Genomic DNA, 22,083 nt, shown 5'->3' with positions numbered 1-22,083 from the left:
CAAAAGACCATTTGGCCCCAGGTGCTTGTGCTGGCTCTTTGAAAGAGCTATTCAATTAGTTCCACTTCCCTGAAAGCCCTATAAATTGTTTCCCTGCAAGTATTTATCCAATTTATTTTTGAAAGTTATTATTGAATCTGCTTCCACCCTTTCAGGCAGTGCATTCCCGATCACAAGAACTCGCTGTGCAGAAAAGAAAACATTCTCCTTATCCTGCCACACACCCCCCGACCCCTCCAGTTCATTTGCCCATTAACTGAAATCTGAATGCTCTGGTTATCAACCTTCCTTTCAGTGCAAACAGTTTCTCTTCATCACAACATTATAGCATTTTCTACATGACAACAGTCACTACACTTTGAAAGACTTTCATTGGCTGTAAAGTGTGTTTGGGATGTGCTGAGGTCATGCAACATGCAAATTCTTTCATTTCTTTTCTGTCATTTACTCTATCAAAACTCCAGATAGTTTGGAACACCTCTACTAAATCTCCTCTTAGCCTTTGCTGCTCTAAGGGGATCAATCCCGGCTTCTCCATTCTCTCCATGTCTCTGAAATCTCTCATCCTTGGTACTGTTCTAGTAAATCTCATCTTCATTCTCTCAAGGGCCTTGGCATTCTTTCTACAGTGCAGTGCCCAGAATTGTGCACAATACTCTATCTGGGGCCTAACCAGTGTTTTCGAAAAGTTTAGCATAACCTCCTTGCTTTTGTACTCTATGGCCTGAATTTTTCGCTCGGCGGGCCTGGGAGCGGACGGGAAGCGGCCCCCCGGCTGTGATTTCACGCTGGCTGCCCAATTAACAGCCAGCCAGCATGAAACATGTGCTGAAAAGCTCAGCGCTGCTGGGGTGGGGGCGGGTGGCAACGTCAGCGTGGGTGCTGCTGAGCGCTTCCACTGAGCTCTCTGAAGACAGACAGCTGCCTCAGGGAACTGCAGACCTCCACAGAATAAACAAAACAACAAAAATGTTGCAAAATATGTTCATGCAGCACCATCAAGCACCTAAAAGCATACCTCATAAAAACCAGCCCCCAGATATCTCTTTTTATTTAATTCCTCATGAAGATTTCATCCCGCCCTGGATTGAGGTTTCAACAAAAATGTAAAGGTCGCCTGGCTGATTGGCCCGTCCGCCAACCGTAAAAGTGGACAGGTCACGAGAAATCACTTTCAGTTGCCTCTTTAATGGGCTTAATTGCCCGCTCAATTCTCTGGGTCGCTTCCAACTGCCGTGCGCGCCCACCTAGTGAGATATCGAGTGAGTGCGTGACGACGTGGGGATGCCTGCCCGATGTCATCTCGCGCTATTTCGTGGCTGGACGTGTCGGGACCCGCGGGACGTAAAATGATGGCCTATGCCTCTATTTGTAAAGCCCAGGACACCATATGCTTTTTAATAGCTTTATCCTACCACCTTCAAAGATTTTTACGTGTGAACCCACAGGTCTATGTTCTACGATGAAAGACTGAGTAAATTGGAGTTATATTCTCTGGAGTTTAGAAGAATGAGAGGTGATCTCATTGAAACCTACAAGATTCAAAAGGGGATTGACAGAGTTGACTATGAGGTTGCTCCCACTGGCTGGGGCATCTAAAACACGGGGGCACAGTCTCAGGATAAGGGACCAATCATTTAGGACTGAGATGAGGAGAAACTTCTTCACTGAATGGGCTGTGAATCTTTGGAATTCCCTACCTGAGAGGGTTGTGGAAGCTCCATCGTTGAATATATTTAAGGCTAGGATAGACAGATTTTTGATCTCTCAGGCAATCAAGGGATATGGGGAGCCGGCAGGAAATTGGAATTGGAGGCCAAGATCAGCCATGATTGTATTAAATGGCAGAGCAGGCTTGATGAGCTGTGTGGTCTACTCCTGCTCCTATTTCTTATGTGTAGGTTAGTGTAGTGCAATTTTAAAGGGGGTGCTGGAACATTTAATTTATATTGCTTTTCCTATCCTTCCTACTAAAAAGCATCACTTCACACGTCACGGTGTTAAATTTCATCTGCCATGTGTCTTCCCATTTTACCAGTCTATTATTGTCCTCTTCAACACTACGTTTTCCTCAGTCTTTCCTGCAGTACATGCTTACTCTTTTTATTTTTAAACTGATGATAATCTGGTTTGCACTGGTGCTTTTGAGCAGTAGCTCCACATTCAGATTGTGCCCCACGTTAGAGCAACTAGACACTGGATTCCAGCACCCCCCCACCACAGGTGACCTTCGACTGCCACTCACGTCATATTTAGTTGGTGCGATGAAGTTCAGCGAATAGTCCTCTGCGTCATACAGGACGGAGAAGGCCAGATCCAGCACCTCCTAGGAACAAAAGGCAGCTCAGATTAGTTTCCAAATCAAAAAAGTGAAAGAGTGAGAAAAAGGGGCAAGGAGAAATAGGAACAGAACACATGGCAGAAATTCGCAACAGCCTGTCAGCACTGGAACAGACAGATTACTGTTTGCAATGGAGACTTGGGTTGACCGGAGAGGTAGACCATCACCAAGATAGAGGGGAGGGGTCAGCAGTTTAAAGGTAATTGGCCAGAGGTCACAGAATACTATGTACAGCCTCTGGTTGCCATAGTCCACAACAGATGTTGCAGCTACTGAAAAGGTATGGAAGAGAGCCAAGAGATTGTTTGAGGGTGTTGGCTGATGTGAAGCGATTTTACAAATTGAATCCATGTTCTCACTGGAAAAGGAAAGGTGGACAGGTGATACGATTGCTGGTATTTGGATTCTAAAGACACTAGATAATGTTGGACAGGAGGCCCAGAGGGCTTGACCTGAGCTGGAGGGGGGCGGGGCAGGGGGTGGTAAATTTAAAACAGATCTGTGGAAACAATATTTCAATGAGTGAGTGCTTAATCTGTGGAACGAGGGAGATGGTGATTGTTAGTACTGATTCATTCAAATGTATATTAGGTAGAATTCTTTCACAAAATAACATTTTAGGATACAGAATGGGAGTAATTTCAGACACGGCATATGGTAAGTGTGGCATGTTCAGGCAGAGCAGGTGACTTAAACCTATGGTACCCAAAGCTCTCCTCCACTGGGGTTTTCCTCATCTCATGCTTGCGTCTGTTGTGGCCTCATCGATAGAGGTAGATCACTGTGATTAGTCAATGACTCTATATTACCGTATCACGTGACTAACAGGATGGTAGAGTGTGATAGCCAGTAATCTGTTACCATCAGCAATTTCTGAGCCAAACATCCACCCAGTGTGAAGCAGACTTTGCCGAATTCAGTCAGAAGTAAGGTGGGAAATGAACTGGGGGGCAAGACGAAAGAGGCTAATGTAAATCAGCTGACAAAGGAACATGTATCAGAACACAGTGAGAGACAAACGGGGAACATCTCCAATGAAGGTACACAGCAGCTCCCTCAACTGGAAGGTGATCAGTTTGGACAGCTCTCTTTCTCACCCCAGGGGCCAGCTCAGGATCCATAGCGGTAGGCTGGGAATGAGTTGATAAGAGCCACGTTGAGGGTCATCTCAGTTTCTGACAGAGCTCCGACGCTAATTTCTCAACTTTAAAGCACACGTGAGGAATCTTTTTCAAAATCTAAGTCTAGTGTCTCTGTCCTGTGGTGGGAAGCTGTTAGTTATTAATTAGGTAGTTTAGCCAACTTGCATTGGCAGCAACGCAAACATCAGGATCCCAGCCATGATGCCCATCCCTGCTCTGCCCCTTTCCTAGCATCCCACAGATACAGGCCCATGTATATCCAATCACTGGGCTGATACTGGGGAGTTGGTGGTGTACTGGTAACATCACTGGGCTAGTAATCCAGATGCCCAGGCTAATCCTCTGGGGGTACAGGTTCAAATCCCATCATGGCAACTGGTGGAATTTAAATTCAATTAATAAAATCTGGAATATAAAGCCAGTCTCAGTAATGGTGACCATGAAACTATTGTCGTAAAAACCCGTCTGGTTTGTAATGCCCTTTAGGGAAGGGGATGGTGTAGTGGTATTGTCGCTGGACTTGTAACCCAGAGATCCAGGGCCTGGGTTTGAATCCCACCATGGCAGAGGTGGAATTTGAATTCAATAAAAAATCTGGAATTAAAAGTCCAATGATGACCATGAAACCATTGTCGAATGTTGTAAAAACCCACCTGGTTCACTAATGCCCCTTTAGGGAAGGAAATCTGTTGTCCTTACCTGGTCTGGTCTGGCCTACATGTGACTCCAGACCCACAGCAATATGTGGTTGACTCTGAAACGCAAGCCACAAGTTGTAATAAACCGTTGAAACCGGACGGACCACCCGGCAGCAACATAGGCACCAGAAACGACAACGGCAAACTCAGCCCTGTCGACACTGCAAAGTCCTCCTTACTAACATCTGGGGGCTAGTGCCAAAATTGGGAGAGCTGTCTGACAGACTAGTCAAGCAACAGCCCAACATGGTCATCCTCACGGAATCGTACCTTATAGATAATGTCCCAGACTCCACCATCACCATCCCTGGATATGTCCTGTCCCACTGGCAGGACAGACCCAGCAGAGGTGGCGGCACAGTGGTATACGGTCGGGACGGAGTTGCCCTGGGGGTCCTCAATGTTGAATCCAGGCCCCATGAAGTCTCATGGCATCAGGTCAAACCATGGGCAAGGAAACCTCCTGCTGATTACCATCCACCGCATGGAGTGCTCCTCCATGTTGAACATCACTTGGAGGAAGCACTGAGGGTGGCAAGGACACAGAATGTACTCTGGGTGGGGACTTCAATGTCCATCACCAAAAGTGGCTCGGTAGCATCACTACTGACTGAGCTGGCCGAGTCCTAAATTACATAGCTGCCAAACTGGGTCTGCGGCAGGTGGTGAGGGAATCAACAAGAGGTAAAAACACTTGACCTCATCCTCACCAACCTCCACTGCACAGTTCTTGTGGAGACGAAGTCCCACCTTCACATCGAGGATACCCTCCATCGTGTTGTGTAGCACTACCACCGTGCTAAATGGGGTAGATTTCAAACTGGTCTAGCAACTCAAGACTGGGCATCCATGAGGTGCTGTGGGCCATCAGCAGCAGCAGAATTGTACTCGAACACAATCTGTAACCTCATGGCCCGGCATATCCCCCACTCTACCATTACCATCAAGCCAGGGGATCAACACTGGTTCAATGAAGGGTGCAGGAGGGCATGTGAAGAGCAGCACCAGGCATACCTAAAAATGAGGTATCAACCTGGTGAAGCTATAAAACAGGGCCACTTATGTGCCAAACAGCATAAGCAGCAAGATAGACAGAGCTAAGCGAACCCACAACCAACTGATCAGATCTAACCTCTGCAGTCCAGCCACATCCAGTTGTGAATGGTGGTGGACAATTAAACAACTCACTGGAGGAGGAGGCTCCACAAATATCCCCATCCTCAATGATGGAGAAGCCAAGCACAGCAGTGCAAAAGATAAGGCTGAAGCATTCACAACAATCTTCAGCCAGAAGTGCGGAGTGGATGTTCCATTTCAGCCTCCTCCAGAGGTCCCCGGCATCACAGATGCCAGTCTTCAGCCAATTCTATTCACTCCATGTGGTATCAAGATATGGCTGAAGGCACTGGATATTGCAAAGGCTACGGGCCCTGACAACATTCTGGCAATAGTACTGAAGATTTGTGCTCCAGAACTTGCCGCACCCCCATCCAAGCTGTTCCAGTACAGCTACAACACTGGCATTTACCCGGCTATGTGGGAAATTGCCCAGGTATGTCCTGTACGCAAAAAGCAGGACAAATCCAACCCTGCCAATTACTGTCCTATCAGCCTACTCTCGATCATCAGTAAAGTAATGGAAGGCGTCATCAACAGTGCTATAAAGTGGCACTTGCTTAGCAATAACTTTCTCACTGACGCCCAGTTTGGGTTCCGCCAGGGCCACTCAGCTCCTGACCTCATTACAGCCTTGGTTCAAACATGGACAATAGAGCTGAACTCCCGAGGTGAGGTGAGAGTGACTGCCCTTGACATCAAGGCAGCATTTGACCGAGTGTGGCATCAAGGGGCCCTAGCAAAACTGGAGTCAGTGAGAATCAGGGGGAAAACTCTCCACTGGTTGTTCAGCACCATTCACGACTCCTCAGACACTGAAGCAGTCCATGCCCAAATGCAGCAAGACCTGGACAATATCCAGGCTTGGGCTGACAAGTGGCAAGTAACATTTGCACCACACAAGTGTCAGGCAATGACCATCTCCAATAAGAGAGAATTGAACCATTGTCCCTTGATGTTCAATAGCATTACCATCACTGAATCCCCCACTATCAACATCCTGGGGTTACCATTGACCAGAAACTGAACTGAACTAGCCATATAAATACTGTGGCTACAAGAGCAGGTTAGAGGCTAGGAATCCTGCAGCAAGTAACTCACCCCCTGACTCCCCAAAGCCTGTCCACCATCTACAAGACACAAGTCAGGAATTTGATGGAATACTCCCCACTTGCCTGGATGAGTGCAGCTCTTACAACACTGAAGAAGCTGCACAACGTCCAGGACAAAGCAGCCTGCTTCATTGGCACCACAAACATTCACTCCCTCCACTACTGACGCAAAGTAGCAGCAGTGTGTACCATCTACAAGATGCATTGCAGGAATTCACCAAGGCTCATTAGACAGCACCTTCCAAACTCACGACCACTACCACCTAGAAGGACAAGGGCAGCAGATAAATGGAAGTTTCCCTCCAAGTCACTCGCCATTCTGACTTGGAAATATATCACCATTCCTTCACTGTCGCTGGGTCAAAATCCTGGAACTCCCTCCCTAACAGCAGTGTGTGTGTACCTACACCACATGGACTGCAGCAGTTCAAGAAGGCAGCTCACCACCACCTTCTCAAGGGCAACTAGGGATGGGCAATAAATGCTGGCCCAGCCAGCGAAGCCCACATCCCATGAATGAATTTTAAAAAAAGGAAATCTGCCATCCTTACCTGGTCTGGCCTACATGTGACTCCAGATCCACAGCAATGTAGTTGACTCTTAACTGCCCACAGAAATGGCCGAGCAAGCCACTCAGTTCAAGGGCAATTAGGGATAGACAACAAATGCTGGCCTTGCCAGCAACACCCACATCCCAAGAAAGAATAAAGAACAACTGCAAGGAGTGCGAGGCATGGAATCCAAATGGTCACGTATGGGTCCTTGATGTAAATTCAGTAATCAGGAAAGGTCCTGTGGCACTATTCAAAGAGTAGGGATTCCCCCTGGTGTCTCAGTTAATATTTATCCTTCATTCAGCAGCAAAAATAGATGATCTGGTGATTTCTCAGCTCTGAGTCAGGAGGTTGTGGGTTCAAGTCCCACTCCAGAGACCTGACTGACACCTACAGTGTATTTGCAGTGTGTTCTGTTTTTAGGTTTACAGGACAGATTGTCAATAGTTTTCTAGGCTGCTGGGACACTTATTAACAATGCACAGGAACAAGTGGATTTGAGAGCTTTATGAGGCAACACTTTGATTTTAAAATTCTCATCCCTCCATAACCTCATCCATCCCTATCTCTGTAACCTCCTCCAGCTCTACAGCCCTCCGAGATATCTGCACTCCTCTAGTTCTGACCACTTGTGCACCTCCAATTTCCATCGCTCCAACACTGGTGGCTGCGCCTTCAGCTGCCTGGGCCCCAAGCTCTGGTATTTCCTCCCTAAACCTCTCCGACTCTCTATTTTTTTTACATTGCTCCATACAACTTGACCTCTTTGGCCAAACCTTTGGTCACCTGTCCTAATATCACCTTATGAGGCTCAGTGTCAAATTCTGTTTGCTAACCTTCCCATGAAGTGCTTTGGGACATTTTACTTCATTAAAGGCACTACATAAATGCAAGTTGTTGTTGAGGCTATACTTTCAGGGACAATGTCACCTGACCTCAGATTACTGGAGCATGGTTTGAGCAGTTTATGGACTGTGATCTGAGGTAACTCACATTGACAGCTCTCTACTCAATGAATGATTCCAATTGTTATTATTAACCTTGGGATGGACAGCAGGCCCCAGGGCATCTCCAGGGTTTGACTTTTACCTTAAGCCCACCCGAACGTTCAGACAGTGCCAACACTGGAGCCATTTTGAGGCACCAGTGAGTGTTCTGAAGACACAGCCACCAGCTCGCCAGGTTCAGGGTGGCCTAATACAAGGTGGCTCATAGGGTACCTGTCCACGAGCATGGTAATTCTGGGGCTGGGAGATGGGTCATGTTCCATCAGGTCTTTGTGATGTTTATGCTTCCGCCTCCCTATACTCACCCGGTTCTGTTTCAGTGTGCTCTTCTCCTTCATGTGGGGACAGTCCTTTCCAGTCACTAGAGCCTTAATATCAGCCACAGGAACTGCAAGGGAGGCAAGACAAAAGTGTTTTATCAGCTGGTGCTGCAGTTCAGCATTCACCCATTCAGTCCATCCCACCCCAAATTCTACCAAGGTTTCAGGCATGTTCACCAATTCCGGTGATTTCATATTATGCCCCATCTGTGTCTGAGATACAGGCCTCTAGCTAGAACCTGGCCTGAAAACAATTTGAATCATGGAATGATATGGCACAGGAGAGGGCCATTTGGCCCATCATGCCTGAGCCAGCTCATTGATAGAGTTGTCCAATTAATCCCACTCCCCTGCTCTTTTCCCATAGCCCTATCATTTTTTTCCCCTTAAGAAGTTATTCAATTCCATTTTGAATGTTACTACTGAATCTGCTTCATCACCCTTTCAGGCAGTGCATTCCAGATCACAACAACCTGCTGAATAGAAATTTGTTCCTTCATGCTTAAAGGGATACTATCTTTCCAAAAACAACTTGAAAACAAAGATGTGAAATATGTCACCATCATGTCACCTATCCATGTCATCACATTGTCCTGAACCTCAGATGTCACCACGATTGGTGATGTCACCAGTTTGTCACCTATGTATGATGTCACCATTGGGACATGGGTATGGAATTGGTTACGTCAAAGAGTAGAGACAATAGGTATATATTTCAATTGGCAGCAGATAAAAGATCTGGTCAAAACACCTCAGAGCAGGCCTCCCAGTGAATTACTCTGGAACACAGTGACTGCAGTCTTTAGATTGTCACCTTCTTTGAATGACATTCAGTATTGAGCTCAGAAACAGCCTATTTGGCCCAAATGGTCTCTGTCTGAGTTAATGCTCCACACAAACCTCTTCCTCCTCATCTCACTCTATCAGCATATCCTTCTATTCCTTTTCTCCCATTTACTTATCATCCTCCCCTTAAAGCAATCCATGCTATATGCTGCAACCAGTCTGTGTTATAGCAAGTTCCAATTCTAACTGTTCATCTCAACTAAAATAAACATTTTTCACAACTCATTTTTATGGAGAGCCAAAGATGAAATTTGTTTCTGGAATATTCCAGAAGCAGTACGCACTCTTCTCCTGTAGACATTCGATGGCTGGATTGTCACCTCCTTCCTCCACATCTCCATAGTGAAGCACTTTGTGATTGGGTGACAGGCGACAGTACCACAGCTTGTCTGTCAGATTAAATAAAGTAAAAGGTTAACCCTTTTGCATCTCTGCTGCACTCCTCATTCAACCCCTTGGGCCACTGATGACTGCTAGAGAAATGCCAGCATCCCACTTGATACCCAAGTTAGCAGGTATTAACCTTGGATCTGATTTCACACAGGCCCCCACCCGAGTGCCCATTCAATGCCCAGCCTGCATTCCATAGAATTTACAGCACAGAAACGAGCCATTCGGCCGAAATAGTCTGTGCCAGTGATTATGTTTCACACAAGGAATTCTCTACCTCAGAGGGCTGTGGAAACTCAATCATTGAGCATGTTCAAAACAGAAATCAATATATTTCTGGATACCAATCACATCAAGGGATATGGGGATATTGGGGAAGAATGGCATAGAGGTAGATGTTCAGCCATGATCAGTTTGATGGCCGAGCAGACTCAATGGGCCGAATGGCCTACTTCTGTCCTATGTTGCTCTGTTCGTCCTCCTACAATATTGCAGCTCACTCTATCAGCATATCCTTCTATTCCTTTCTCCTTCGTGTACCTCTTTAGTTTTCCCTTAAATGCATCTATTCACCAAATATGCCCTGTGGGCTAGCGTGTTCCACATTCTTACCACTGTCTGGGTAAAGAATTTCGCCTGAATTCCCTACTGGTTTTTTAGTGACTGTCTTATATTGATGGCCTATGAATTTGATCTCCCCTGAGTGCGAACAGCTCCTTTACATCTAGCCTATTAAACCCTGTCGTAATCTTCACGACTTCTATCAGGTCAAGAGAGAAGAGCCTCAGCCTGTTCAGTCTTTCCTGATAGATAGAACCTAGTTATAGCCTGAGCTCTGAAATTCTGTCCATGGTCAATTCCATTCCCAGCCAATATAAAGCCGGCCCCCTGACTAAATTGATTGACCCCCTCCCGATCCTGACTGGAACATTGAGGACAATGCAAAATTATCCTGGCTCATTGTTATTTCAACTAATTGGCAGCAACAGATCAAAATCCCTCATAGTCGAACAGCTCGAGCCGATGCAGGTCGGCCTGCAGTGGCAGCTGCTGTGGGCAAGGTTCAAAGCGGGTGATTTACAGCCTGTTTGCAACAGGGCTGCCAATTCCAATTAAATCTGATCGTATGAACACCAGGATGGAAATTGAAAAGTGCCCAAACAAGGTGCAACGACACATGCTTTCAATGAGGCACCGCAGCTTTCAGAGGACACAGCTTAGATTTTCAATTTAATCACATTGATCTCTCCTTGACCCCAGCCCTCTCCCACATCCCCTTGAGGGCTAGTGCCATACATTAGCTCTAGTCTCTAATCTGTCACTTCACCGCAATGAAATGCTGTCAGTGGAAGCAGTGAACAGCTATAAATGCTGTCCGCCCTCTGCCCCCTCACCCCCCACACTGTCAGGACAATTTATTTCCTCTGTGCAAACTATTCTGTCAGTTTTACCACAACACCTTCTCTACAGGAGGCCACGCATCTGACCTTTCACCCTAACCGTTAGCTATGTCAAAGCTCAAAGGCAGGCAGCAGCAAAAAGTCACACGGGTGGGGCCAACCCTTAAAATAAAACACCTCGGGCTTAATCATGAACATTAAAACCCTCCGTCATATATACATGAGCCTATATCGTCCCTCATCCTTGTTTTCAAATCCCTCCATGGCCTCCTGCCCCCACCTCTCTGCATGCTCCTCCTGCCCCACAACCCCCCAAGCTTGCTGCACTTCTCTAAGTTCAGCCTCTTGTGCATCCCCGATTTTAATCACTCCATCATTGGTGGCTGCCTAGGCTCCAAGCCCTGGAATACCCTCCCCACACCTCTCCATCTCACTCTCCTTTTTTAAGACACTCCTTAAAAGCAGCCTCTTTGACCAAGCTTTTGGTCACCTGACCTAATATTTCATGTGGCTCAGTGTTAAATGCTGTTTTATAACACTCCTGTGAAGCATCTTGCAGCATTTTACTATATCAAAGATGCTATATAAATATATGTCCTCTCACGGTTCATTAACTTGTTGAACTGCCTCTTTTCAGCACAGAGTGGCTTTATTCTAGATTTTTCCAACTCCTTCCCGCCACAATCACAGATTTCTTCCTTCCTCTCCTAAAGGTGTTGCCTCTCACTGGGTGCAATCCACAGAACCTCACCCAAGTACCCATTCTTCAGCTGTGACTCTGGGCAGCACCTTCCTGTGGATAGTCCAACATGAGGTGCATCACTGGGCAGCCATCAATACTGGGAATCTTGCGCAACTGTTTTCTCTCTCTCTCTCTCTCTCTCTAACCCAAAGATACTAAGGACCAAACTGTTACCAGCACCTGCAGAACTGTAGCCCACTCACTGCTATCAGGAGAAAACTAGGGGGTTGTTGGGAGGGGAGAAAGGCAACAAAATGACCACCATGGCTCATAACTCAACCCATCAATGATTGAACCATTCAGGCCAGAGAGAGATTTGAGGCACTATTTCCAATTTCTGTTGAGGGAGCATGGAGGCATTTCCAATACGAACATAAGAAATAGATGCAAAAGCAGGCCATTCAGCCCCTCGAGCCTGCTCTGCCAATCAATAAGGTCATGGCTGATCTGTTTGTGTTTTGAATTCCACATTCCCAACTACCTCTAATAACCTTCAATTCCCTCGCCTAACAAGAATCCATCTTAAAAATATTCAATGACCCCGCTTCCACCACCTTCTGAGGCAGAGAATTCCAAAGTCGCACAACCCTCAGAGAAAAAATTCTCCTCATCTCCGCCCTAAAAGGGCGAACCCTAATTTTAAAACAGTGCCCCCTAGTTCTGGACTCACCCACAAGGTGAAACATCCTTTCCACGTCCACCTTGTCAAGGCTGTTCAGGATTTTATATACTTCAATCAAGTCACCTCTCAATCCTCTAAGCTTCAGTGGAAACAAGTCCAGCTTGTCCAAACAATCCTCATGAGAAAGCCTGCTCATTCCAGGTATCAATCCAGTAAACCTCCTCTGAACCGCCTCCAACACATTTACAGCCTTCCTTAAATAAGGAGACCTAAACTGCACACAGTATTCGAGATGTGGTCTCACCAATGCCCTATATAACTGAAGCATATTAGCCTAACTTTTATGTTCAATTCCTCTCATAATAAAGGATAGCATTCCATTAGCCTTCTTAATTACTTGCTGTACCTCCATACTAACTTTTTGTGACTCATGCACTAGAACACCTGGATCCCTCCGCACCTCGGAATTCTGCAGTCATTCTCCATTTAAGTAATATTCTGTTTTTTTATTCTTCCTGCCAAAGTGAACTTCACATTTTCCCACACTATACTCCATTTGTGAAATTTTTGCCCACTCAACCCATCTATATCTATATGCAACCTCCTTATGTCCTCTTCACAACACACTTTCCTATCTTTGTCTCTTCTGCAAATTTAGCTACCATGTCTTCACTCCCCTCATCTAAGCCATTGATATAAATTGTAAAAACTTGAGGCCCCAGCACAGATCTCTGTGGGACTCCACTCATCACATCCTGCCAATCAGACAAAGACCCATTAACAGCCAATCTTCTATCGACACTAATATGTTACCCTCTACACCATGAGCTTTTATTTTCTGTAATAACTTTTGATGTGGCATCTTATCAAATGCCTTCTGGAAATCCAAGTACTGTATGTCTACAGGCTTCCCTTTATCCAGCGCATATTACTCCTTCAAAGAACTCCAATAAATTGGTTAAACATGATTTCTCTTTCACAAAACCATACCGACTCTTCCCGATTCCGCTCTTCAATGTGTCCAACTATAACCTCCTTAATGATCGATTCTGACAACTTCCCCGTGACAGACCTCAAGCTAATTGGCCTATAGTTTCCTGTTTTCTGCCTCCTTCCCTTCTTGAACAGAGGGGTTATATTTACTATTTTCCAGTCTGATGGAACCTTTCTAGAATCTAGCGAATTTTGGAAAATTAACTCCAATGCATCTTCTACCTCATTAGCCACCTCTTTAAGACCTTAGAATGAAAAAGCTACAGCATTCCTGATTAGGAAATGGGATAAAACAAGATACCTAGGGCTCCCTCTCTAGCTGATTGCATGGGCTTGTCGTAAAATGCAGGTGGGGGATCAAGTGGCCACGACTGTAATGGGGCTAGGCTGGACTAGATAGGACTGTAATGGGGCTAGGCCGGACGAGAGAGGACTGTAATGGGGCTAAGCTGGGCTAGAGAGGACTGTAATGGGGCTAGGCTGGACTAGATAGGACTATAATGGGGCTAGGCTGGACTAGATAGGACTGTAATAGGACTAGGCTGGCCTACAGAGGGCTGTAATGGGGCTGGCATTGGGCAGCAGTGGAGACAGGGCCAGGGCCAGTTCCTTCATGAGACAAAGGGAGATAAAGAGCCTAAGGATGAACCAATCGTCATTAGTTGGCCTGTCAGTTCTGGGGGGATCTACCTTGGCGCCTCCTGCTGCTGATTTTACGGAAGAGTGTCCCGTCACACAGGCGGTTCAGCCGCTGCTGTTTGATCAGTTCCATTAGCTCTGGCTTCAGTCTCTCCCTCAACTCCCTGGGTGATAGAAGAGAGGTATGTTAATAGCCTCTGCCACACAGGCATGTGAGAACACCACACAAACACACGTGCACACAAACACGCAGAGACATGCAAAGATGCACACATGAACACAAGTAAGCACCTGTAGACAGCAAGAAAACCCATGAACCAAAATGAACTTTTTCACTGGTTTGAAAGCTTGCTTCAATATTTTTCTTCAGTGAAGTGAAATCTAATACTAGCATATATGTGAACATATGAATTAGGAGCAGGAATTGGCCACTCGCCCCATCGAGCCTGCTCCGCTATTCAATAAGATCATGGCTGATCTGATTTTGTCCTCAACACAACAAAATTAGGATCGGGTAGGGACACGGAAATGCTCCTTGCTAAATGCAGAAGTAGAGGGGTTACAACACAATTCAAGAAGCTCATAGCTTGCTTTCACCTATGCTAACATGTGCAGAACTACAGGCAGGTGAATCACTGGAGAGGGGAGAAAAAAAGGGGACAAGTGATCCCAACACCTCATCCCGTTCATAACACTGGCATCAGTGGCAATAACCTGGAGCCAGCACTGCTGACTGTGGGTGTGAGTTAATAACTTTCCAACCACTGCTACAGTGCACATTGATGTCTGCTCCCCAAACCCCTCCCCATTCACTCCCACTGTAAACAGTTAAAATGGACAAGACCCCTCCCCATTCACTCCCACTGTAAATGGTCCAAAATCATCCCCATTCAAACCCACTGTAACCATTTAAAATGGACCAAAAGCACTCCCCATTCACTCCCAGTGTAAACAGTATAAAGGGACCAAACCACTCCCCATTCACTCACTGTAAACAGTTAAAATGGACCAAACCTCTCCCCATTCACTCCCAGTATAAACAGTTAAAAAGGACCAAACCCCTCCCCATTCACTCCCACTGTAAAGAGTTAAAATGTACCAAACCCTGCCCCATTCACTCCCACTGTAAACAGTTAAAATGTACCAAACCCCTCTCCATTCACTCCCACTGCAAACAGTTAAAATGGACCAAACCCCTCCCCATTCACTCCCAGTGTAAACAGTTAAAAAGGACCAAACCCCTCCCCATTCACTCCCACTGTAAAGAGTTAAAATGTACCAAACCCCTCTCCATTCACTCCCACTGTAAACAGTTCAAATGGACCAAACCCCTCCCCATTCACTCCCACTGTAAAGAGTTAAAATGTACCAAACCCCTCCCCATTCACTCACACTGTAAAGAGTTAAAATGTACCAAACCCCTCTCCATTCACTCCCACTGTAAACAGTTCAAATGGACCAAAATCCTCCCCATTCACTCCCAGTATAAACAGTTAAAATGGATCAAACACCTTATCATTCACTGACTGTAAACAGTTAAAATGGACCAAAATCCTCCCCATTCACTCCAACTGTAAACAGTTAAAATGGACCAAAATCCTCTCCATTCACTCCCAGTGTAAACAGCTAAAATGGTCCAAAATACTCCCCATTCACTCCCAGTATAAACAGTTAAAATGGGTCAAACACCTTCCCATTCACTGACTGTAAACAGTTAAAATTGACCAAAATCCTCTCCATTCACTCTCACTGTAAACAGTTAAAAAGGACCAAATCCCTCTCCATTCACTCCCACTGTAAACAGTTAAAATGGATTAAAAACCCCTCTTCATTCACTCCCAGTGTAAACAGTTAAAATGGACCAAACCGCTCCCCATTCACTCCCACTGTCAACAGTTAAAATGGACAAAACCCCTCCCCATTCAATCCCACTGTAAACAGTTAAAATGGACCAAACCCTCCCCATTCACTCCCACTGTAAACAGTTAAAATGGATTAAAAACTCCTCTTCATTCACTCCCAGTGTAAACAGTTAAAATGGACCAAACCCCTCCCCATTCACTCCCACTGTAAACAATTAAAATGGACCAAACCCCTCCCCATTCACTCCCACTGTAAACAGTTAAAACGGTCCAAACCCCTCCCCATTCACTCTCACTATAAACAGTTAAAACGGTCAAAAACCCTCCCCATTCACTCCCAATGTATAGAGTTAAAAAAGACCAAACTCCTCCCCATTCACTCCCAGTGTAAACAGTTAAAATGGACCAAACCTCTCCCCATTCACTCCCAGTGTAAACAGTAAAAAGGACCAAACCCCTCCCCATTCACTCCCACGGTAAACAGTTAAAATGTACCAAACCCCTCCCCATTCACTCCCACTGCAAACAGTTAAAATGTACCAAACCCCTCTCCATTCACTCCCAGTGTAAACAGTTAAAATGGTCCAAACCCCTCCCCATTCACGCCCACTGTAAACAGTTAAAATGGACCAAACCCCTCCCCATTCACTCCCACTGTAAACAGTTAAAATGGTCCAAACCCCTCCCCATTCACTCCCACTGCAAACAGTTAAAATGTACCAAACCCCTCTCCATTCACTCCCAGTATAAACAGTTAAAATGGGTCAAACACCTTCCCATTCACTGACTGTAAACAGTTAAAATTGACCAAAATCCTCTCCATTCAATCCCACTGTAAACAGTTAAAATGGATCAAGCCCCTCTCCATTGACTCCCACTGCAAACATTTAAAATGGACCAAATCCCTCCCCATTCACTCCCAGTGTAAATAGTTAAAATGGACAAAAGCCCTCTCCATTCACTCCCAATGTAAACATTTAAAATGGACCAAACCCCTCCCCATTCACTCCCAGTTTAAACAGTTAAAATGGAACAAAATCCTCCCCATTCACTCCCAGTATAAACAGTTAAAATGGGTCAAACACCTTCCCATTCACTGACTGTAAACAGTTATAATTGACCAAAATCCTCTCCATTCAATCCCACTGTAAACAGTTAAAAAGGACCAAATCCCTCTCCATTCACTCCCAGTACAAACAGTTAAAATGGACCAAACCCCTCCCCATTCACTGACTGTATACAGTTGAAATGGACAAAAGCCCTCCCCATTCACCCCCACTGTAAACATTTAAAATGGACCAAACCGCTCCCCATTCACTCCCAGTATAAACAGTTAAAATGGACCAAAATCCTCCCCATTCACTCCCACTGTAAACAGTTAAAATGGTCCAAAACCCTCTCCATTCACTCCCACTGTAAACAGTAAAAATGGTCCAAACCCCTCCCGATTCAATCCCACTGTAAACAGTTAAAAAGGACCAAATCCCTCTCCATTCACTCTCACTAGAAACAGTTAAAATGGATCAAACCCCTCCCCATTCACTCCCAGTGTAAACAGTTAAAATGGACCAAACCCCTCCCCATTCACTCCCACTGTAAACAGTTAAAATGGACCAAACCCCTCCCCATTCACTCACACTGGAAGCGGTTAAAATGGTCCAAACCCCTCCCCATTCACTCCCACTGTAAACAGTTAAAACGGTCCAAACCCCTCCCCATTCACTCTCACTATAAACAGTTAAAACGGTCAAAAACCCTCCCCATTCACTCCCAATGTATAGAGTTAAAAAAGACCAAACTCCTCCCCATTCACTCCCAGTGTAAACAGTTAAAATGGTCCAAACCCCTCCCCATTCACTCCCAGTGTAAACAGTTAAAATGGACCAAACCCCTCCCCATTCACTCCCACTGCAAACAGTTAAAATGGACCAAACCTCTCCCCATTCACTCCCAGTGTAAACAGTAAAAAGGACCAAACCCCTCCCCATTCACTCCCACGGTAAACAGTTAAAATGTACCAAACCCCTCCCCATTCACTCCCACTGCAAACAGTTAAAATGTACCAAACCCCTCTCCATTCACTCCCAGTGTAAACAGTTAAAATGGTCCAAACCCCTCCCCATTCACGCCCACTGTAAACAGTTAAAATGGACCAAACCCCTCCCCATTCACTCCCACTGTAAACAGTTAAAATGGACCAAACCCCTCCCCATTCACTCCCACTGCAAACAGTTAAAATGGACCAAACCCCTCTCCATTCACTCCCAGTGTAAACAGTTAAAAAGGACCAAACCCCTCCCCATTCACTCCCACTGCAAACAGTTAAAATGTACCAAACCCCTCTCCATTCACTTCCACTGTAAACAGTTAAAATGGACCAAAATCCTCCCCATTCACTCCCACTGTAAACAGTTAAAATGGACCAAAATCCTCCCCATTCACTCCCACTGCAAACAGTTAAAATGGACGAAACCTCTCCCCATTCACTCCCAGTATAAACGGTTAAAATGGACCAAACCCTTCCCCGTTCAGTCTCACTGGAAACAGTTAAAATGGACCAAACCTCCCCCCTCCTGTTCACTCCCACTGTAAACTTGTAAAATGGTCCAAACCCCTCCCCATTCACTCCCAGTGTAAACAGTTAAAATGGACCAAATCCCTCCCCATTCACTCAGTGTAAACAGTTAAAATGGACCAAACACCTCCCCATTCACCCCCACTGTAAAGAGTTAAAACGGTCCAAAACCCTCCCCATTCACTCACTGTAAACAGTTAAAATGGACCAAGCCCCTCCCCATTCACCCCCACTGTAAAGAGTTAAAACGGTCCAAACCCCTCCCCATTCACTCACTGTAAACAGTTAAAATGGACCAAACCCCTCCCCATTCACTTCCAGTTTAAACAGTTAAAATGGACCAAACCCCTCCCCATTCACTCCCAGTGTAAACCATATTAATGGGCCTATTTGCTCCCAGTATAATGAATTCCAATGGACCAAAGCCCTCCCCATTAACTCATTGTGACAAATTTCAATGGATCAAACATTTTCAGATTGTAGTCATCATAACAATCACTTCCCATTCAGTTTTACTGTAGTGAATTCTGATGGATTAAATCCGTCCCCATTTACATGTATGTTTGGATTTTTGACGGGCTCAGCTTGTTCTAATAATCTAAGGTATTGAGGGGCCATTTGTGAAGTGTGAGCTGAACCTGAACCTGTTCTAACCGCACATCTGCATATGAACACTGTCCACCAGGGATCACTAGGTAGCAAAGGGGCCACTAATCTGGGGATTTTTCCTCTCCTAGGTAATCGGTCATTAACTCAGGACAGAATAATGTAAAAACAATTAAATATTAATCAAGGGATTCAGCAGAGTAACAGAAGATTTGTCTATTTGACTGAACAGCTGTATGATGAAATGGCTGACTGATGTTCCAGATTCTTCTCCAGTCGCTACTTGTTTTGGTTCAAGAAGAATGTAGGCTCAAAATCACAAGGGTGAAAGGTCAGGTACATTCTTGTCACAAGATGATGATGGAATGTGGACACTTGGATATGGATGATCCATATGGATTACCTGTGTAAGGAGCCAAAACAATGGGTATCCATGGATATGGTGCAAAGATAGATAAATGAGGTACGGCTTAGTCATGATCTCATTGAATGGTGGATCAGGTTCGAGGAGCTGGATGGCTTCCTCCTGTTCTTAATGTGATTGAAAAGAATAGTGTTCGACTTATCAATTTGAAACGCCTGTTGGCTGAAGTTCCACCTTCACAGATACCAGCCAGTGTCCAACCCAACAGTGACTAGATTATAAGGCCAGAAAGTACCAAGGAAGTTTGGAGAGGCATTTGATTTTTCCCGGCACATTTTTGATTGAGGCAGGCCAATCTGAACTCCAAGCGGTTCAAATCCAGTTACAAACCCCACTTCACGTGACATTCAACAGTTACACCAAGGTCTTACAGGACTGGCGGTGCCAGGGTCTCCTCCTGGTGCATCCTCTCTGTCTGACGGAGTTTGAGAATCTCACTGTAGTTCAGAGCGTTCACCTTGTTGCGGAAGAGCTCAAGGGAGGTGGGTTTGGAGGCCAACGTTCGCGTGATCTGTTCCTTTACGACCTGCATAACCTGGAACAGAAAGCACAAGAGCAAGCTCACAATTAATCAGGTCTTTCAACAGGTAGATGTCTCCCTGCCCCTCTCCTGGCACTAGGGGTACTGTTCACTAATTGCTCACATTCCTCAGGCCACTCACCCACTTAGCCACAGCTCCACCAACCCACCAGATTCACTCGGGATATACTGCTCCATGCATCAGTGTGGAAGTGCTACACTGTTAGTGGTGCCACTTTTCAGCTGAAATGTTGTACCAATCCTGTAACTAACTGCCTAATTAGTTGATGTGAAGGATGCCAAGGTACTGTTCAGTGAGGAGTGGGGGTTCTCTACGTGTACTTAACCAGGATCAGCAAAAACAGACTTAGAAGAAATAATACTGGGCACATGGCTGACAAGATCAGTGTATATTCAGGTTGTCCAAACAAGATGGTGGGCCATCTACTTGAACCACTGTGGCAGTTCAATACAGCTGAGGGACTTCCTAGGCAACTTCATGGGCAGTTAAGAGACAACCACCGTGGTTTTGGGACTGGAGTCACATATAGGCCATTCCATGTAAGGATGGCAGAATTCCTTCCCTAAAGGAGGTTATTGAACAACTTGAGCTTTCTCATCAATCTGACAGCTTCATTGTCTCTTTTACTCATTTTAGCACAAATTTTTAAAATGCTTTTAAATTCTGGAATTTGAACTCTCATTCTCTGGATCATTAATCCAGTCCTCTGGATGGCTATCTGGTCATTTTCCTTTTTGTGCTCATTCCTATGATGTGAGCATCACTGGCAAGGCATCCCGAATTGCCCTTGAGAAGGTTGGGGGGAAGGGAGGGCAGCACTGAGCTGTCTTCTTGAATCAATGCAGTCCATGTGGCGTAGGTACACCACAGTGCTGTCAGAAAGGAAGTTCCAGGGTTTTGACCCAGTGACAGTGAAGCAACGGCGATATATTTCCAAGTCAGGATGGTGTGTGGCTTGGAAGGGAACTTACAGGTGGTGGCCCCATTCATCTATTGCTCTTGTCCTTCTAGGCAATAGGGGCCGTGAGTTTGAAAAATGCTGTTGAAGGCGGCTTGGCGAGTTGCAATTTGTGGATGTTACACACAGCTGCGACTGTGTGCCAGTGGTGGAGGGAGTGAATGTTTAAAGTGGGGAATGGGGTGCCAATCAGTGGGTTGCTTTATCCTGGATGGTTGAAATTCTTGAGCATTATTGGAGCCATGCTTGTCCAGGCAAGTGGAGAGTATTCCATCACATTCCTGACTGGTGTCTTGTTGATGGTGAAGACGTTGTGGAATCAGGAGGTGAGTTACTCGTGGCAGGATTCCTAGCCTCTGACCTGCTCTTGTAGCCACAGTATTTATATGGCTGGTCCTGTAATGTTTGTAGTCAATGGTAACCAGCAGGATATTAATGGTGGGCGATTTAGTGATGGTGATACCATTGAACTTCAAGGGGAGATGGTTAATTCTCCCTTGTTGGAGATGGCCATTGTCAGGCATCTGTGTGGTGCAAAGGTTACTTATCACTTAGCAACATAAGCCTGAATGTTGTCCAGGTCTTGCTGCATGCAGATGACAATTCCCCTCCACTTCTGACCTAATGTTGGGGGGGGGGGAAAACAGCTGAAGATTGTTGAGCCGAGGACACCAACCTGAGGAACTCCTGCAGCGATGTCCAAAAAAAATCTTCCTTTGCGCTAGGTATGACTCCAACAAGTGAAGAGGTTCCCCCCCAGCCGATTCCCATGGACTTCAATTTGCTATGGCTCCCTGATACCACACTCGATCGAATGCTATCCTGATGTCAAGGGCAGTCACTCTCGCCTCCCCTCTTGAGTTCAGCTCTTTGTCCATGTTTGGACCAAGATTATACTGAGATCAAGAACTAAGAAGCCCTGGTGGAACCCAAACTGAGCGTCAGTGAGCAGGTTATTGCTGAGTAAATATTGCTTGATGGCACTGTCAACGACAACTTCCATCACTTTGCTGATGATTGAGAGTAGAGTGATGGGGTGGTAATTAGCCTGGATTTGTCCTTTTCTTTTGTGTACAGGACATGCCTAAGCAATTTTCCACATAGCTAGGTAGATGCGAGTATCGTAGCTGTACTGGAACAGCTTGCCTAGGGGCATGGCTATTTCTGGAGCGCAAGTCTTCAGTACTATTGACG

The 22,083-nt window shown here is 45.7% G+C and overlaps 1 protein-coding gene across 2 annotated transcripts in view; it reads right to left on the bottom strand.

Moving 5' to 3' along the window:
• Positions 1-22,083, bottom strand: part of elmo3 (engulfment and cell motility 3) — a 118,744-nt gene that overhangs the window by 4,969 nt on the left and 91,692 nt on the right. For both annotated transcript variants that reach the window (XM_078543980.1, XM_078543979.1), the window contains 5 exons: positions 19,761-19,924; positions 13,974-14,086; positions 9,421-9,525; positions 8,276-8,358; positions 2,246-2,326 (listed from right to left, as the gene is read on the bottom strand). In XM_078543980.1, the coding sequence (XP_078400106.1) occupies positions 2,246-2,326; positions 8,276-8,358; positions 9,421-9,525; positions 13,974-14,086; positions 19,761-19,924 (546 nt within the window). The remainder of the gene's footprint in view (positions 1-2,245; positions 2,327-8,275; positions 8,359-9,420; positions 9,526-13,973; positions 14,087-19,760; positions 19,925-22,083) is intronic.

Source organism: Cetorhinus maximus, chromosome 6 (genome assembly GCF_964194155.1).
Source record: "Cetorhinus maximus chromosome 6, sCetMax3.hap1.1, whole genome shotgun sequence".
Lineage (NCBI taxonomy): Eukaryota > Metazoa > Chordata > Chondrichthyes > Lamniformes > Cetorhinidae > Cetorhinus > Cetorhinus maximus.
This window is presented reverse-complemented; position numbering and strand designations above follow the sequence as displayed.